Here is an 18,273-nt window from a genome sequence, read left to right on the forward strand (position 1 = left end):
CATTGTTGACCGATGGTCGGACGTCAGGGGATGGCTTAAGCTCATCTTGGTCTTTCAGACAGGTGAGCTAAACAGCGGAATTGGCCAGAGGAGAAATATTTCAATGAGAGCAAGCTAATTTCTAACAGTAAGTCATGACACTACATCAAAACAACAAAGTTGAATTGACTGCTATACCTCTAGACAGGCAACACCGATGCCCACACCGATCAGGATGTTAGTGTACTGGAGAGCCATGTCGAGGAGAGTCTTCTTACAGCCCTGTAAAAACAAAGTAATATTTAATTGGTATACAAATATCATTTTATAAGTTTATATTAATAACATTCATAAACATGTGTAGCAGGCCGGGTTTGAATTGTAAATACTGTACATAGTTGTATGGTCGCCTTCTAGCTTCGGGCTAGGAGGAATTTCCCTTTAGCTCAGTCGGTAGAGCGGCGGACCAGTAAGCCGAGGGTCGCGGGTTCGATCCCGGCTGGCTGCACACTACTACTCCTTGAACTTTTACACATGCAAGAATTATATGTAATTTCATAATGAATGATGATAAATGAAGGGTGTGCTAATCATGAGATGTCCGCTATATCATCTAACTACCGATATATACCAGTTTGATTGAAGTGGGACTTCCAATATTTTTTCAGCAAGGGATCTAAATGCAAAACTTTAAAGTGAAATGTTGACAAATGAATCCTTAACATCCTCATCAATTTCCAGCTCAATGGCACCAGTGGAACTGGAGAAGTTAAAAATGTGTTTTTCAAGATGGCGGCCATGGCGACCATCTTGGATTTCAGACACATCCAAAAAATAACAACACTTGGTCAGAATCATCTCAGGGTCTTTTCAGGTAAGTTAGTGCTGAATCCCACTGTTGAAACTTGAGAAGAAGTTTGAAATAGCCTGGTGTTGTTCAGGGAAAACTATGATTGTGCAATCATGTTACAAAATGGCTGCCGTGGCTGCCATGTCAAAGTTTTTACGAGGTCGAAAAATAATAACACTTTGTTGGCTCTCCTTCCCTAACATCCTCACCAATTTCCAGCTCAATTGCACCAGAGGAATTGGAGAAGAAGTTTAAAATGTGTTTTTTTCAAGATGGCTGCCTATGGTGGCCATCTTGGATTTTCAGATCAGCCCAAAAAATAACAACACTTGGTCGGGATCATCTCAGATCATTTCAGGCAAGTTTCAGCTCAACAGCACTGGTGGAACTTGAGAAGAAGTTTAAAATATGTTTTTCAAGATGGCGGCTATGGTGGTCATCTTGGATTTTTAATCAACCCAAGAAATAACAACACTTGATCAGGACCATCTCAGGATCATTTCTGGAAAGTTTCAGCTCAATCCCACTGGTAGAACTTGAGAAGAAGTTTAAAATGTGCTTTCAAGATGGCGGCTATGGCGTCCATCTTGGATTTCGGATCGACCCGGAAAAAACAACACTTGGTCAGGACCATCTCAGGATCATTTCTGGCAAGTTTAAGCTCAATCCCACTGGTGGAACTTTATCATGAGAAGAAGTTTGAAATGTAAAAAGTTTACGGACGGCGGACGGCGCACGGCGGACAGCTGACAACGGCGGGTCAGATGACTTAAAAAGCGTGGTCTTTAAAACACATTTGGAGAACTTTTAGAGCTGTATTTCAACAGAGTACCGAGTTAAGATTTGTTTAACTCGGATCAAAGTTGCATATAAAGAGTGTACAACGCAGCATATTCACACATACATGTATATTTAAGCATTGAACGGCTTTCAGTTGGCATTCATAGTCAATATTGTTGTGCGATTTTTTTTTTTAATTTTCAGTTGGCAGTTCATAAGCTGGTGAACTCGCAACTGAATTGGTAGGGTTATATAGTGGCAATGCCATACAATGGTAAATATATCATTGTGGACAATACACACATACATGTATATATCATTGTGGACAATACACACATACATGTATATATAATTGTGGACAATCACACATACATGTATATATCATTGTGGACAATACACACATACATGTATATATATCGTTGTGGACAATACACACATACATGTATATATCATTGTGGACAATACACACATACATGTATATATCATTGTGGACAATACACACATACATGTATATATATCGTTGTGGACAATACACACATACATGTACAGTACGCGTCAGGTGTTATGGTTCTCTTTCACCCTCAGGGTTGCGAGTGTCACTCGAGTGTAGGGGATTAAGTATGCCCCGTGTTTCAACTCGGGTGTTTCCACCGGCCACCACCGGCCGGGGCCTGGCGAGTGTAGGGGATTAAGATCGTAGGAAAAGGTGTGAAGACTCACAGCTGGAGACGTGGTCGTGGTCAGAGTTTTGCGACCTTTCACCTTTACCTGTACTGATTGTTTTACCATGTAACAATTCATTTACATGCTCCTTCGGATTTTGAGAAAACGTAAAATACAGTATAGCCGTAGATTGGCTGAATGATCATGAAGTCATACGTAATTTTTATTAATTGGCAACGAACTCGTGTCCTAGCTGCTATTACTCTCACGGACGTCAATTATCACAAGTATACCTGGTAAGGCATCAGTACGTGGGATGATTATCAATTTAGACAAAATATTTCTTGTGTTTTCAAAACAAGCACTAACTCATAGAGTTTTCGTACCCGTCTCCATCGCATCACGCCACACAACACGCCCGAACCTCGTCTTGCAGTACAAACTCTAATCCTTTATACACATGTACATGTAAATGTAATAAAGAATTTGTATATCGATTCAAGGATGAGCAAATGGTATTGATTTGAATTGTGTAACCATAATTATGTTTTAAAACATTTGATCGCTGATGATATTTAACTAGTTATTGATGCATGCCGCGCTAACAAAAATGTATCGTTTGTGTTCTTAATTTTTTTTAATTGCACACATTTCCCTTAACTTGTGAACAATTCAAAAATTTTAATGAAAAGGTGCTACAATTTGTAATACCAGAAACATATATAACAGAGATAAGTAGCTCTCTATTTGCCCCGAAGTGATACCCTCATGAGCAAAGACCGATTTACCTGTGCTCGCGTGTGTGATAGGGGACAAGGCCTTCTCGATAAGGGATATGCTTGACTGGTCACGAATAAAAGTAGCCATGCACCAGTTGTACGGGTAAATAGCGATTTTATTTATCCCTAATACGCGTTTCTGGTAATGCGTCCAAATATTTTTTTTTAGTTTACCAGAAATTAATATGAATCTATGTAAATATACAATATATGTACATTGTATCTGCCTGTACATTGAAGTAACCGAGGTGTGTGATAGAGCCGCGGTCGTGTCTGAATTCATGGGTTAATATACTAATTATATAATTAGCGTCCGGTAGTAAAAATGCGGTCATGAGCATATATGGCTTCATCAAGTTTTCATAATGATACCATGACAACTCTTTGTTTATTTAACATTCGGAAAAAAATTACTTTGAAACTCTACTCATACTCAAACTGTCAAATTGTAATAATTATATCGTGGCTCTTATACATATTATAAGAGTACATGTACGTGAAGTCAGCACACTCGATACACTAGTACCGATAACATATTTTCTGTTCAATATGCCACCTCGGAATATTACGAAAGGATGTTCAAACTGTTTAGTTGCATTTCATCAGAGACTTGTGTATATCAGGATATATACGTATCAGATTTCATGATACTAGTTTAGTTGTTACGAGATCCAGGATTCTTTGTGATGGTAGTGTTACGATAGGCCAGGTGTATAGTGTTCAATGGGGACATAAACAGACAGAAGTGTCAGATGCTTTTTTTTTTTTTTTTTTAGTTAAGTTATTATTATATTAATCATTCAAGACTTACTTCAAAGTCAATCGAAAGCCGAGCGGGATTTACTCGCTCGCGCTCCAATCACAATATTGCTATAAATAACACAAACACCAAGGCGGCAAAATATCGTTAAATGTTACAGTGTTTTGTTTTCTCGATTTCCCGGTAAACATTTGTGGTACCCATCTAGCTAGGATTTAAAAACTAAAAACGTACATAATTTGGAGTGTATATGTACCGTACATTTACAAAACAATACATCTGTAGTATCGCTAGTATAGATCGTGATTTCATTACATAAAAAAAATATCTACGTTTTCTCAACACCGGGCTGGGATACTGCAGAGACGTGTATATCAGATATATCACGTTTCTGGATACTGTAAGTACAAAATGTAAGTCCAGCTACAGAGTACCTGTACTGTACGACAACGTATGTTCCAACAAACACATCACGGTATCAGGCAGTGTACCTGTCAATCATGAATCAGGACCTTTGTTCCACTAATCCCCAACACTCTTCCACACCGTGTCGCGCGGTGTCAGTAAACAGGTGACCACTCGGGTTTTGAGCCGGTGTCAACCGGTGTTTCAACCGACATGCAACCGACCGAGTGAGTGGAAGGGATTAGACCTCGCCACTGTGGCGGTGATTGGGGACCATACCACCTGACGCGTACTGTATATATCATTGTGGACAATACACACATACATGTATATATCATTGTGGACAATACACACATACATGTATATATCATTGTGGACAATACACACATACATGTATATATATCGTTGTGGACAATACACACATACATGTATATATCATTGTGGACAATACACACATACATGTATATATCATTGTGGACAATACACACATACATGTATATATATCATTGTGGACAATACACACATACATGTATATATATCGTTGTGGACAATACACACATACATGTATATATCATTGTGGACAATACACACATACATGTATATATATCGTTGTGGACAATACACACATACATGTATATATCATAATGGACAATACACACATACATGTATATATCATTGTGGACAATACACACATACATGTATATATCGTTGTGGACAATACACACATACATGTATATATCATAATGGACAATACACACATACATGTATATATCATTGTGGACAATAAAGCACTGAAAGCAAACCCCCAATCATATTAAAACAAACTAACACAGAATATGAAATGGGCCTATAAGTGGTCAAACAGAAAGTGGAGCTTTTTTCCTGATAATACAAGTGTTCCTCCTCCAGATGGGTAACGCCCACCTCTCCCCATACCTTATCATAGTAGAAGTCAGGTATCGCCCACCTCTCCCCATACCTTATCATAGTAGAAGTCAGGTAACGCCCACCTCTCCCCATACCTTATCATAGTAGAAGTCAGGTAACGCCCACCTCTCCCCATACCTTATCATAGTAGAAGTCAGGTATCGCCCACCTCTCCCCATACCTTATCATAGTAGAAGTCAGGTATCGCCCACCTCTCCCCATACCTTATCATAGTAGAAGTCAGGTATCGCCCACCTCTCCCCATACCTTATCATAGTAGAAGTCATCTCCCCATACCTTATCATAGTAGAAGTCAGGTAACGCCCACCTCTCCCCATACCTTATCATAGTAGAAGTCATCTCCCCATACCTTATCATAGTAGAAGTCATCTCCCCATACCTTATCATAGTAGAAGTCAGGTATCGCCCACCTCTCCCCATACCTTATCATAGTAGAAGTCAGGTATCGCCCACCTCTCCCCATACCTTATCATAGTAGAAGTCAGGTAACGCCCACCTCTCCCCATACCTTATCATAGTAGAAGTCAGGTAACGCCCACCTCTCCCCATACCTTATCATAATAGAAGTCATCTCGCCATACCTTATCATAGTAGAAGTCATCTCCCCATACCTTATCATAGTAGAAGTCAGGTATCGCCCACCTCTCCCCATACCTCATCATAGTAGAAGTCAGGTATCGCCCACCTCTCCCCATACCTTATCATAGTAGAAGTCAGGTATCGCCCACCTCTCCCCATACCTTATCATAGTAGAAGTCAGGTAACGCCCACCTCTCCCCATACCTTATCATAGTAGAAGTCAGGTATCGCCCACCTCTCCCCATACCTTATCATAGTAGAAGTCAGGTAACGCCCACCTCTCCCCATACCTTATCATAGTAGAAGTCAGGTATCGCCCACCTCTCCCCATACCTTATCATAGTAGAAGTCAGGTATCGCCCACCTCTCCCCATACCTTATCATAGTAGAAGTCAGGTAACGCCCACCTCTCCCCATACCTTATCATAGTAGAAGTCAGGTATCGCCCACCTCTCCCCATACCTTATCATAGTAGAAGTCAGGTAACGCCCACCTCTCCCCATACCTTATCATAGTAGAAGTCATCTCCCCATACCTTATCATAGTAGAAGTCATCTCCCCATACCTTATCATAGTAGAAGTCAGGTATCGCCCACCTCTCCCCATACCTTATCATAGTAGAAGTCAGGTATCGCCCACCTCTCCCCATACCTTATCATAGTAGAAGTCAGGTAACGCCCACCTCTCCCCATACCTTATCATAGTAGAAGTCAGGTAACGCCCACCTCTCCCCATACCTTATCATAGTAGAAGTCATCTCCCCATACCTTATCATAGTAGAAGTCATCTCCCCATACCTTATCATAGTAGAAGTCAGGTATCGCCCACCTCTCCCCATACCTCATCATAGTAGAAGTCAGGTATCGCCCACCTCTCCCCATACCTTATCATAGTAGAAGTCAGGTATCGCCCACCTCTCCCCATACCTTATCATAGTAGAAGTCAGGTAACGCCCACCTCTCCCCATACCTTATCATAGTAGAAGTCAGGTATCGCCCACCTCTCCCCATACCTTATCATAGTAGAAGTCAGGTAACGCCCACCTCTCCCCATACCTTATCATAGTAGAAGTCAGGTATCGCCCACCTCTCCCCATACCTTATCATAGTAGAAGTCAGGTATCGCCCACCTCTCCCCATACCTTATCATAGTAGAAGTCAGGTAACGCCCACCTCTCCCCATACCTTATCATAGTAGAAGTCAGGTAACGCCCACCTCTCCCCATACCTTATCATAGTAGAAGTCAGGTAACGCCCACCTCTCCCCATACCTTATCATAGTAGAAGTCAGGTAACGCCCACCTCTCCCCATACCTTATCATAGTAGAAGTCAGGTAACGCCCACCTCTCCCCATACCTTATCATAGTAGAAGTCAGGTATCGCCCACCTCTCCCCATACCTTATCATAGTAGAAGTCAGGTAACGCCCACCTCTCCCCATACCTTATCATAGTAGAAGTCAGGTAACGCCCACCTCTCCCCATACCTTATCATAGTAGAAGTCAGGTATCGCCCACCTCTCCCCATACCTTATCATAGTAGAAGTCAGGTATCGCCCACCTCTCCCCATACCTTATCATAGTAGAAGTCAGGTATCGCCCACCTCTCCCCATACCTTATCATAGTAGAAGTCAGGTATCGCCCACCTCTCCCCATACCTTATCATAGTAGAAGTCAGGTAACGCCCACCTCTCCCCATACCTTATCATAGTAGAAGTCATCTCCCCATACCTTATCATAGTAGAAGTCATCTCCCCATACCTTATCATAGTAGAAGTCAGGTATCGCCCACCTCTCCCCATACCTTATCATAGTAGAAGTCAGGTATCGCCCACCTCTCCCCATACCTTATCATAGTAGAAGTCAGGTAACGCCCACCTCTCCCCATACCTTATCATAGTAGAAGTCAGGTAACGCCCACCTCTCCCCATACCTTATCATAGTAGAAGTCATCTCCCCATACCTTATCATAGTAGAAGTCATCTCCCCATACCTTATCATAGTAGAAGTCAGGTATCGCCCACCTCTCCCCATACCTCATCATAGTAGAAGTCAGGTATCGCCCACCTCTCCCCATACCTCATCATAGTAGAAGTCAGGTATCGCCCACCTCTCCCCATACCTTATCATAGTAGAAGTCAGGTAACGCCCACCTCTCCCCATACCTTATCATAGTAGAAGTCAGGTATCGCCCACCTCTCCCCATACCTTATCATAGTAGAAGTCAGGTAACGCCCACCTCTCCCCATACCTTATCATAGTAGAAGTCAGGTATCGCCCACCTCTCCCCATACCTTATCATAGTAGAAGTCAGGTATCGCCCACCTCTCCCCATACCTTATCATAGTAGAAGTCAGGTAACGCCCACCTCTCCCCATACCTTATCATAGTAGAAGTCAGGTAACGCCCACCTCTCCCCATACCTTATCATAGTAGAAGTCAGGTATCGCCCACCTCTCCCCATACCTTATCATAGTAGAAGTCAGGTAACGCCCACCTCTCCCCATACCTTATCATAGTAGAAGTCATCTCCCCATACCTTATCATAGTAGAAGTCATCTCCCCATACCTTATCATAGTAGAAGTCAGGTATCGCCCACCTCTCCCCATACCTTATCATAGTAGAAGTCAGGTATCGCCCACCTCTCCCCATACCTTATCATAGTAGAAGTCAGGTAACGCCCACCTCTCCCCATACCTTATCATAGTAGAAGTCAGGTAACGCCCACCTCTCCCCATACCTTATCATAGTAGAAGTCATCTCCCCATACCTTATCATAGTAGAAGTCATCTCCCCATACCTTATCATAGTAGAAGTCAGGTATCGCCCACCTCTCCCCATACCTCATCATAGTAGAAGTCAGGTATCGCCCACCTCTCCCCATACCTTATCATAGTAGAAGTCAGGTATCGCCCACCTCTCCCCATACCTTATCATAGTAGAAGTCAGGTAACGCCCACCTCTCCCCATACCTTATCATAGTAGAAGTCAGGTATCGCCCACCTCTCCCCATACCTTATCATAGTAGAAGTCAGGTAACGCCCACCTCTCCCCATACCTTATCATAGTAGAAGTCAGGTATCGCCCACCTCTCCCCATACCTTATCATAGTAGAAGTCAGGTATCGCCCACCTCTCCCCATACCTTATCATAGTAGAAGTCAGGTAACGCCCACCTCTCCCCATACCTTATCATAGTAGAAGTCAGGTAACGCCCACCTCTCCCCATACCTTATCATAGTAGAAGTCAGGTAACGCCCACCTCTCCCCATACCTTATCATAGTAGAAGTCAGGTAACGCCCACCTCTCCCCATACCTTATCATAGTAGAAGTCAGGTAACGCCCACCTCTCCCCATACCTTATCATAGTAGAAGTCAGGTAACGCCCACCTCTCCCCATACCTTATCATAGTAGAAGTCAGGTAACGCCCACCTCTCCCCATACCTTATCATAGTAGAAGTCAGGTATCGCCCACCTCTCCCCATACCTTATCATAGTAGAAGTCAGGTAACGCCCACCTCTCCCCATACCTTATCATAGTAGAAGTCAGGTAACGCCCACCTCTCCCCATACCTTATCATAGTAGAAGTCATCTCCCCATACCTTATCATAGTAGAAGTCATCTCCCCATACCTTATCATAGTAGAAGTCAGGTATCGCCCACCTCTCCCCATACCTTATCATAGTAGAAGTCAGGTAACGCCCACCTCTCCCCATACCTTATCATAGTAGAAGTCAGGTAACGCCCACCTCTCCCCATACCTTATCATAGTAGAAGTCATCTCCCCATACCTTATCATAGTAGAAGTCATCTCCCCATACCTTATCATAGTAGAAGTCAGGTATCGCCTACCTCTCCCCATACCTTATCATAGTAGAAGTCAGGTATCGCCCACCTCTCCCCATACCTTATCATAGTAGAAGTCAGGTATCGCCCACCTCTCCCCATACCTTATCATAGTAGAAGTCAGGTATCGCCCACCTCTCCCCATACCTTATCATAGTAGAAGTCAGGTATCGCCCACCTCTCCCCATACCTTATCATAGTAGAAGTCAGGTATCGCCCACCTCTCCCCATACCTTATCATAGTAGAAGTCAGGTAACGCCCACCTCTCCCCATACCTTATCATAGTAGAAGTCAGGTAACGCCCACCTCTCCCCATACCTTATCATAGTAGAAGTCAGGTATCGCCCACCTCTCCCCATACCTTATCATAGTAGAAGTCAGGTAACGCCCACCTCTCCCCATACCTTATCATAGTAGAAGTCGGGTATCGCCCACCTCTCCCCATACCTTATCATAGTAGAAGTCAGGTAACGCCCACCTCTCCCCATACCTTATCATAGTAGAAGTCAGGTAACGCCCACCTCTCCCTATACCTTATCATAGTAGAAGTCATCTCCCCATACCTTATCATAGTAGAAGTCATCTGCCCATACCTTATCATAGTAGAAGTCAGGTATCGCCCACCTCTCCCCATACCTTATCATAGTAGAAGTCAGGTAACGCCCACCTCTCCCCATACCTTATTATAGTAGAAGTCAACAGTCTTGCTGTTACACTCGGAAGCATTCTTTGGACTGGCTGATTTCACTTCTTCCATGGCGGTGGCCTTGTTAGTCAGTACGCAGCACGATCGAGGGATGTTCTAAAGAGTCAGCAGAAAATGGGATCAGATGTTAGAAATAACGAGAAAATGTTTGCAAAATAGCCATTTATTCTATCTATCATAACAAGAGGCCCATGGGGCCTGTATCGCTCACCTGGTTGGATTAGACCAAATGTCAAAATATTGTTCATATTCAATTTGTTTTATTTGTAAATCTCAAACAATGCTATATATGGTTATAGTGTGGGAATCCGAACTGCTTTAAAGATTAATGAAGTCCAGACTCTCTAAGGTCTGAAAGACCTCAAGAATTGTTTTTAGAACATGCATTCATCACTTTATGACTAGTAGCGATTTAAAGGAATTACCTCTATTTCCCCTATTGGGCCCCGCCCCTTTGGGGTCAGAGTCACCATTTATGTAAAATCTGCTCCCCTTCCCCCAAGGATGTTTCTGACCAAATTGGGTTCAAATCCATTCATAACTTAATAACTAGTAGCGATTTAAAGGAATTACCTCTATTTCCCCTATTGGGCCCCGCCCCTTTGGCCCCTCCGGGGTCAGAGCTACCATTTATGCAAAATCTGTTCCCCTTCTCCCAAGGATGTTTCTGACCAAATTGGGTTCAAATCCATTCATAACTTGATGACAAGTAGCGATTTAAAGGAATTACCACTATTTCCCCTATTGGGCCCCGCCCCTTTGGCCCCTTTGGGGTCAGAGTCACCATTTATGCAAAATCTGTTCCCCTTCCCCCAAGGATGTTTCTGACCAAATTGGGTTCAAATCCATTCATAACTTTATGACAAGTAGCGATTTAAAGGAATTACCTCTATTTCCCCTATTGGGCCCCGCCCCTTTGGCCCCTTGGGGGTCAGAGTCACAATTTATGCAAAATCTGTTCCCCTTCTGCCAAGGATGTTTCTGGCCAAATTTGGTCAAAATCCAATTAGAACTTTTTGACTAGTAGCGATTTGAAGCAAATGTGACGGACGACGGACGGACGGACGACGGACGACGGACGCTGCGCCATGACATAAGCTCACCGGACCTTCGGTCCAGGTGAGCTAAAAATTGGAACAATCATGAAAAAAGCAAAATTGATAAGTGGAAAAAAGAGGTAAGGGTGACTTTCATGTCAGATGATGGTGCAACACTTCAGCATATTAAATTTAGTTTTATGAAAAAAATGATTACTGTAGCAAAATTAAGTGATTTTTTCCAGAAATTCATTAATATAAAGGAAGAAAATTGTCAAAATTAACCTACACAAAATTAAACATATAAACAGGATCTTAGAATTTTCATACATGAGATTTTATGAGTCTTAGAAATTTTCATCTTGGCATGGCAAGCAAAAAATACATCTTGGTTATGACATTCAATAAATCTTTAAAAAAATTATGGTACTAATTGGTATCAACTTAACTCAGAAAACTCACAATTGACAGGTTTAAGTCAAAATGTGGTGGACAACATCAAGAGAGGCAGCCATTTTGTCACACCATTTTCAATACCTGAAGTGGCGTCATTGTCCATATCATGATGTCATAATGGACTTCACACTGCATGGTGTAGCCAATGAAAAACATTCCAACCCGGGCAAAATATAACACCTCCATCAGTATCAACTTACCAGGCTATTTTTCACCAGGTAGGCATTGTCCATGTAATCATCAGGTCCACTGTAACCACAGCAGTCAAACTGAAATGACGATGTATCATTATTTCTCTGACCATTAATTACCATTTAATTAAACCTCATCAATGGTCCTTCTCAGTAAATGTAACATCATCTTCTTGTTTTTGTTTCATTTTGGATGTGAACTAATACTTTTCTGTCTTTAAGGTAAATGAAAAGAATTTAGAAAATAAATAATATGGTGTGAAAAGCCACTTAATTATATGGAACAGGAGACCGGTCAGGGGGAGAAAAAGTACTTACATTAAGATAATTCGTTTGTATATCGACATGTACCTATTCCTGTCTTACAAGTCTCTACATGTATTTAACAGAAAAATACATCTGTTTTATTGTTACTAGAAAAGGTATTGATATACCCAACAAGAATTCCATTCACCATCTCACTTTTCTGTTATAATAGACCATTTCCCAAAACACATAACATTCAGAACAAACTAGAAAATATAGACAAAAATGACCCAGCTGCCACTTTACACCCCGAAATTCACCTCAGTTTGGTGAGGATGGCATCAGCAGTTCCTGAGATTAGCTAGTTATATTGCATCAGGACGAGAGACGGGACATGACATGACATTCATGGGTAACAATATATGCCCCCCTCCCCCATTTCATGGCGGGGGCATAAAAATCTTCATTGAATGAGCCCCATCCAGGCTTTGCTCATTTTCATACTGATCCTTAATATACTGGCAGTTAAAAGGGAAGTGACTGTGAATTAGAATTCATCCTAACAAATAGGCTCCTCTTGGTTAGAACAGCATATAGTACTGCATGGACACTCTACCCAATGTTTTAGTCAGTTTGGTTTGGTTTGTTTTTGTTTAACGTCCTGTTAACAGCCAGGGTCATTTAAGGTCGTGCCAGGTTTTGGAGGTGGAGGAAAGCCGGAGTACCTGGAGAAAAACCACCGGCCTGCAGTCAGTACCTGGCAACTGCCCCACATAGGTTTCGAACTCGCAACCCAGAGGTGGAGGGCTAGTGATAAAGTGTCGGGACACCTTAACCACTCGGCCAACAATGAGCCAGACACAGTAATGTGTACAATGAGAATATATACTTTACCTTGATCTGGATGAAGCCCCAGGCATCACGCAAGGTGGAACTGTTGGAGTACTTCTCTTTCAGTGATTTCTCCAAGATTGTGTCAATTTTTTTCTCGACCTGCAACATACAAAATGTGTTGTAATGCTTGTAGAATAACTGACATATGTTCAAATGGGTGTATAGCACTGTGTATGTTAAGAGAGAATACCCTCAACAGCTTCCGCACTGTCATGGTCCACATTGGTATGTTATACCCTCAACAGCTTCCGTACTGTCATGGTCCACATTGGTATGTTATACCCTCAACAGCTTCCGTACTGTCATGGTCCACATTGGTATGTTATACCCTCAACAGCTTCCGTACTGTCATGGTCCACATTGGTATGTTAACTATCGGAGGTAATTTACCTGATAGTGCATACTAAGTATTGGAGGTAATTTACCTGATAGTGCATACTAAGTATCGGAGGGAATTTACCTGATAGTGCATACTAAGTATCGGAGGGAATTTACCTGATAGTGCATACTAACTACCTGTAAACATATCCAGCACAATGTTCTTTTTAGGTGCAATTGAGATGCAGGATGCCCTGTACTAAGCCTCTCCTTCTATAACTAGTGGTGGGCAAAATAGAAAATATCTGGTAATCAGGGAGAGAAAAAAATTGATCACAAAGACTTTGTGGAAACAATTAATCAGAAATTTCCGGAACTGTTTACAAATCTTCAGCTTCACATATTTTTGTAATTTTACCACACCAAGAAGCAGTTGATCTTATATTTAACCAATCTTTTTATTGGTCGTTTACAAGTGATTAAGGAGATTTGAATATACATGTGTTAACAACTATCAAATGCTTTGTTTGTGTTCAGTATTAAAAATGTTGATAACAAAGGCTATAATTAATATTATAAGAAGCATAATAAATATACTGGAGATGTACAGATAATTTTCTACAAAAGGGCAATATCAATTCTGTGCTTAATTTAGAAAACTGATTATACTCAATAATCGATTGATTTCAAGATTTCGATTATCAATTCTGAAAGTGAAACGGATTCCTATCACTATCTCCTACACCATCATCGTCCATAGACAATCATGTATGCATGGATTGGTATGTGTTCACCCAATAATATATAAATCATTACATATGTTCAGGTTGTCGGTACTGTATACTATATTACCTCAATTCTGTAGAGGATCATGAGAGCAGCAGCTGCAACCTCCCCACCGATGATGATGATGAGGAAGAAGACATACTGAAACAACAACAGTACACAATGACATTAAACAAGATTATCTCCCTTTATCAAATAGTACTCGGTATACTGCTGTATTAACTTGTATTACAAAACTACTAAAACACTTCCATTTTTCTACCTTTTAATGTTTATCTAGCAGCAGATCTGTGTTGTGAGCTAACCTTTAACTAAAACAACCACAGACATTACCAGTGTGTTAATCTAATAAAAACTGAATTCAATTTTACAGATAATGATAAGGTGTTCTATTAGACTGACAATGTTACAGCCTCTCTATGCAGAGATATATAGATACGAAACTCCATTTTATACTTTATGTAATTATCTGTTGTGAAGTTACATTTGAAGATAAATGAACTCATTTTTCTGAAAAAAATAATATCTTGTTGCTTGGGAATTGAGAATAGTATCTCTTCATGAAATGTTGGGATACCCTATCAAAACAGAAGCCACACTTAGAACATGGAATGTGATCAATACAACCCTTTCAAATGCAATCCTTCCATTTTCCTCAAGATTTTTTCTTTTAAATTTCCTATTATAAGAAAATCAATTTCCTTCAGCTGTTCCTGTTTAAGCGATTTATGGATCACTTCACTAAATGTTCTGACACTTTACATCAGCAATGTTTAAAACTTAGAGACATTCCGTTGATAAAACAAACACAACTATTACTAATCTCAATTGTGAAGTTATAGTTCAGTCAATGACACATCATGACTGTTGACCATCAATGTCACAATGGCTGTTAGGAAACAGAATTTACAGAGAAATATGAAATTAAGAAACAGTATTGTATTTGACTACTGACACACTTGTGCTTCAACACCATTTTGGCTGAAAACGTGACTGACCACTGATCAGTGTAGAATGTTGTCTATGTTTATACAGACCTGTAAACGTGACTGACCACTCAGTGTAGAATGTTGTCCATGTTTATACAGACCTGTAAACGTGACTGACCACTCAGTGTAGAATGTTGTCCATGTTTATACAGACCTGTAAACGTGACTGACCACTCAGTGTAGAAATGTTGTCCATGTTTATACAGACCTGTAAACGTGACTGACCACTCAGTGTAGAATGTTGTCCATGTTTATACAGACCTGTAAACGTGACTGACCACTCAGTGTAGAATGTTGTCCATGTTTATACAGACCTGTAAACGTGACTGACCACTCAGTGTAGAATGTTGTCCATGTTTATACAGACCTGTAAACGTGACTGACCACTCAGTGTAGAATGTTGTCCATGTTTATACAGACCTGTAAACGTGACTGACCACTCAGTGTAGAATGTTGTCCATGTTTATACAGACCTGTAAACGTGACTGACCACTCAGTGTAGAATGTTGTCCATGTTTATACAGACCTGTAAACGTGACTGACCACTCAGTGTAGAATGTTGTCCATGTTTATACAGACCTGTAAACGTGACTGACCACTCAGTGTAGAATGTTGTCCATGTTTATACAGACCTGTAAACGTGACTGACCACTCAGTGTAGAATGTTGTCCATGTTTATACAGACCTGTAAACGTGACTGACCACTCAGTGTAGAATGTTGTCCATGTTTATACAGACCTGTAAACGTGACTGACCACTCAGTGTAGAATGATGTCATGTTTATACAGACCTGTAAACGTGACTGACCACTCAGTGTAGAATGTTGTCCATGTTTATACAGACCTGTAAACGTGACTGACCACTCAGTGTAGAATGTTGTCCATGTTTATACAGACCTGTAAACGTGACTGACCACTCAGTGTAGAATGTTGTCCATGTTTATACAGACCTGTAAACGTGACTGACCACTCAGTGTAGAATGTTGTCCATGTTTATACAGACCTGTAAACGTGACTGACCACTCAGTGTAGAATGTTGTCTATGTTTATACAGACCTGTAAACGTGACTGACCACTCAGTGTAGAATGTTGTCCATGTTTATACAGACCTGTAAACGTGACTGACCACTCAGTGTAGAATGTTGTCTATGTTTATACAGACCTGTAAACGTGACTGACCACTCAGTGTAGAATGTTGTCTATGTTTATACAGACCTGTAAACGTGACTGACCACTCAGTGTAGAATGTTGTCCATGTTTATACAGACCTGTAAACGTGACTGACCACTCAGTGTAGAATGTTGTCCATGTTTATACAGACCTGTAAACGTGACTGACCACTCAGTGTAGAATGTTGTCCATGTTTATACAGACCTGTAAACGTGACTGACCACTCAGTGTAGAATGTTGTCCATGTTTATACAGACCTGTAAACGTGACTGACCACTCAGTGTAGAATGTTGTCCATGTTTATACAGACCTGTAAACGTGACTGACCACTCAGTGTAGAATGTTGTCCATGTTTATACAGACCTGTAAACGTGACTGACCACTCAGTGTAGAATGTTGTCTATGTTTATACAGACCTGTAAACGTGACTGACCACTCAGTGTAGAATGTTGTCTATGTTTATACAGACCTGTAAACGTGACTGACCACTCAGTGTAGAATGTTGTCCATGTTTATACAGACCTGTAAACGTGACTGACCACTCAGTGTAGAATGTTGTCTATGTTTATACAGACCTGTAAACGTGACTGACCACTCAGTGTAGAATGTTGTCCATGTTTATACAGACCTTGGTTGAATGTTGTGAACTTTTATCAACTGAACTGTCTCAAACATGATATACTTACAAAGCCAAGGAGACACTTGCTGCCACGGATAGCACCACAACATCCACAGAATCCCACAAGGAATACAAAGGCTCCAAACGCGATGAGGATATACGCCGCATACTTGAAGTACGAGTCGCTGGTGTCAATATCAACCACTGTGAAGTAACTGCTGATGTTTTTGTCCACAAGAAACCAGATTCCGACACCAAGGATCGCCCCACCAGACAACTGTAACAGACAAGATAGTATAATTTTTATTCAATGAAGACAGTGGATATTTGATTTGAATTTATTTTGTTAGGCATATGAAACTAACATACACTCATCTCCAACACATGATCTTGTCATATATATATACAGCTATAGATATAGGTGTCTTTTAAGTAGATGATCATGAACTTCTAGAATTCATGTATATATATACATATATGCATATTAATTATATAATGTCAGAGCTCTATACACTCAATATGACTATGAAGATCGCAGTAGTTTCTATTCTTATGTCCTAAACAGTATATATAATACGTGATGTAATGATTGGAGCTAATAATATAATTAGTTGGTAAATTACCCAGTATGATGTAAGGATTGGAGCTTATAATTACCCAGTACTAGTATGATGTAAGGAATGGAGCTTATAATTACCCAGTAAGATGTAAGGATTGGAGCTTATAATTACCCAGTATGGTGTAAGGATTGGAGCTTATAATTACCCAGTATGATGTAAGGAATGGAGCTTATAATTACCCAGTAAGATGTAAGGATTGGAGCTTATAATTACCCAGTATGATGAAAGGACTGGAGCTTATAATTACCCAGTATGATGTAAGGACTGCATGGAGCTTATAATTACCCAGTATGGTGTAAGGATTAATGGAGCTTATAATTACCCAGTATGGCGTAAGGATTTGAGCTTATAATTACCCAGTAAGATGTAAGGATTGGAGCTTATAATTACCCAGTATGATGTAAGGACTGGAGCTTATAATTACCCAGTATGATGTAAGGATTAATGGAGCTTATAATTACCCAGTATGATGTAAGGATTAATGGAGCTTATAATTACCCAGTATGATGTAAGGATTGGAGCTTATAATTACCCAGTATGATGTAAGGATTGGAGCTTATAATTACCCAGTATGATGTAAGGACTGGAGCTTATAATTACCCAGTATGATGTAAGGATTAATGGAGCTTATAATTACCCAGTATGATGTA

At 40.8% G+C, this 18,273-nt stretch overlaps 1 protein-coding gene across 1 annotated transcript in view; it reads right to left on the reverse strand.

The window, feature by feature from the left end:
• Positions 1-18,273, reverse strand: part of LOC117336469 (CD82 antigen-like) — a 68,159-nt gene that overhangs the window by 7,009 nt on the left and 42,877 nt on the right. The window contains exons 3-8 of the mRNA XM_033897019.1: positions 17,071-17,280; positions 14,293-14,367; positions 13,123-13,221; positions 11,992-12,060; positions 10,272-10,394; positions 178-261 (exon numbers count right to left, since the gene is read on the reverse strand). Coding sequence (XP_033752910.1) covers positions 178-261; positions 10,272-10,394; positions 11,992-12,060; positions 13,123-13,221; positions 14,293-14,367; positions 17,071-17,280 — 660 coding nt within the window. The remainder of the gene's footprint in view (positions 1-177; positions 262-10,271; positions 10,395-11,991; positions 12,061-13,122; positions 13,222-14,292; positions 14,368-17,070; positions 17,281-18,273) is intronic.

This window comes from Pecten maximus, chromosome 10 (genome assembly GCF_902652985.1).
Source record: "Pecten maximus chromosome 10, xPecMax1.1, whole genome shotgun sequence".
NCBI classification, from domain to species: Eukaryota; Metazoa; Mollusca; class Bivalvia; order Pectinida; family Pectinidae; genus Pecten; species Pecten maximus.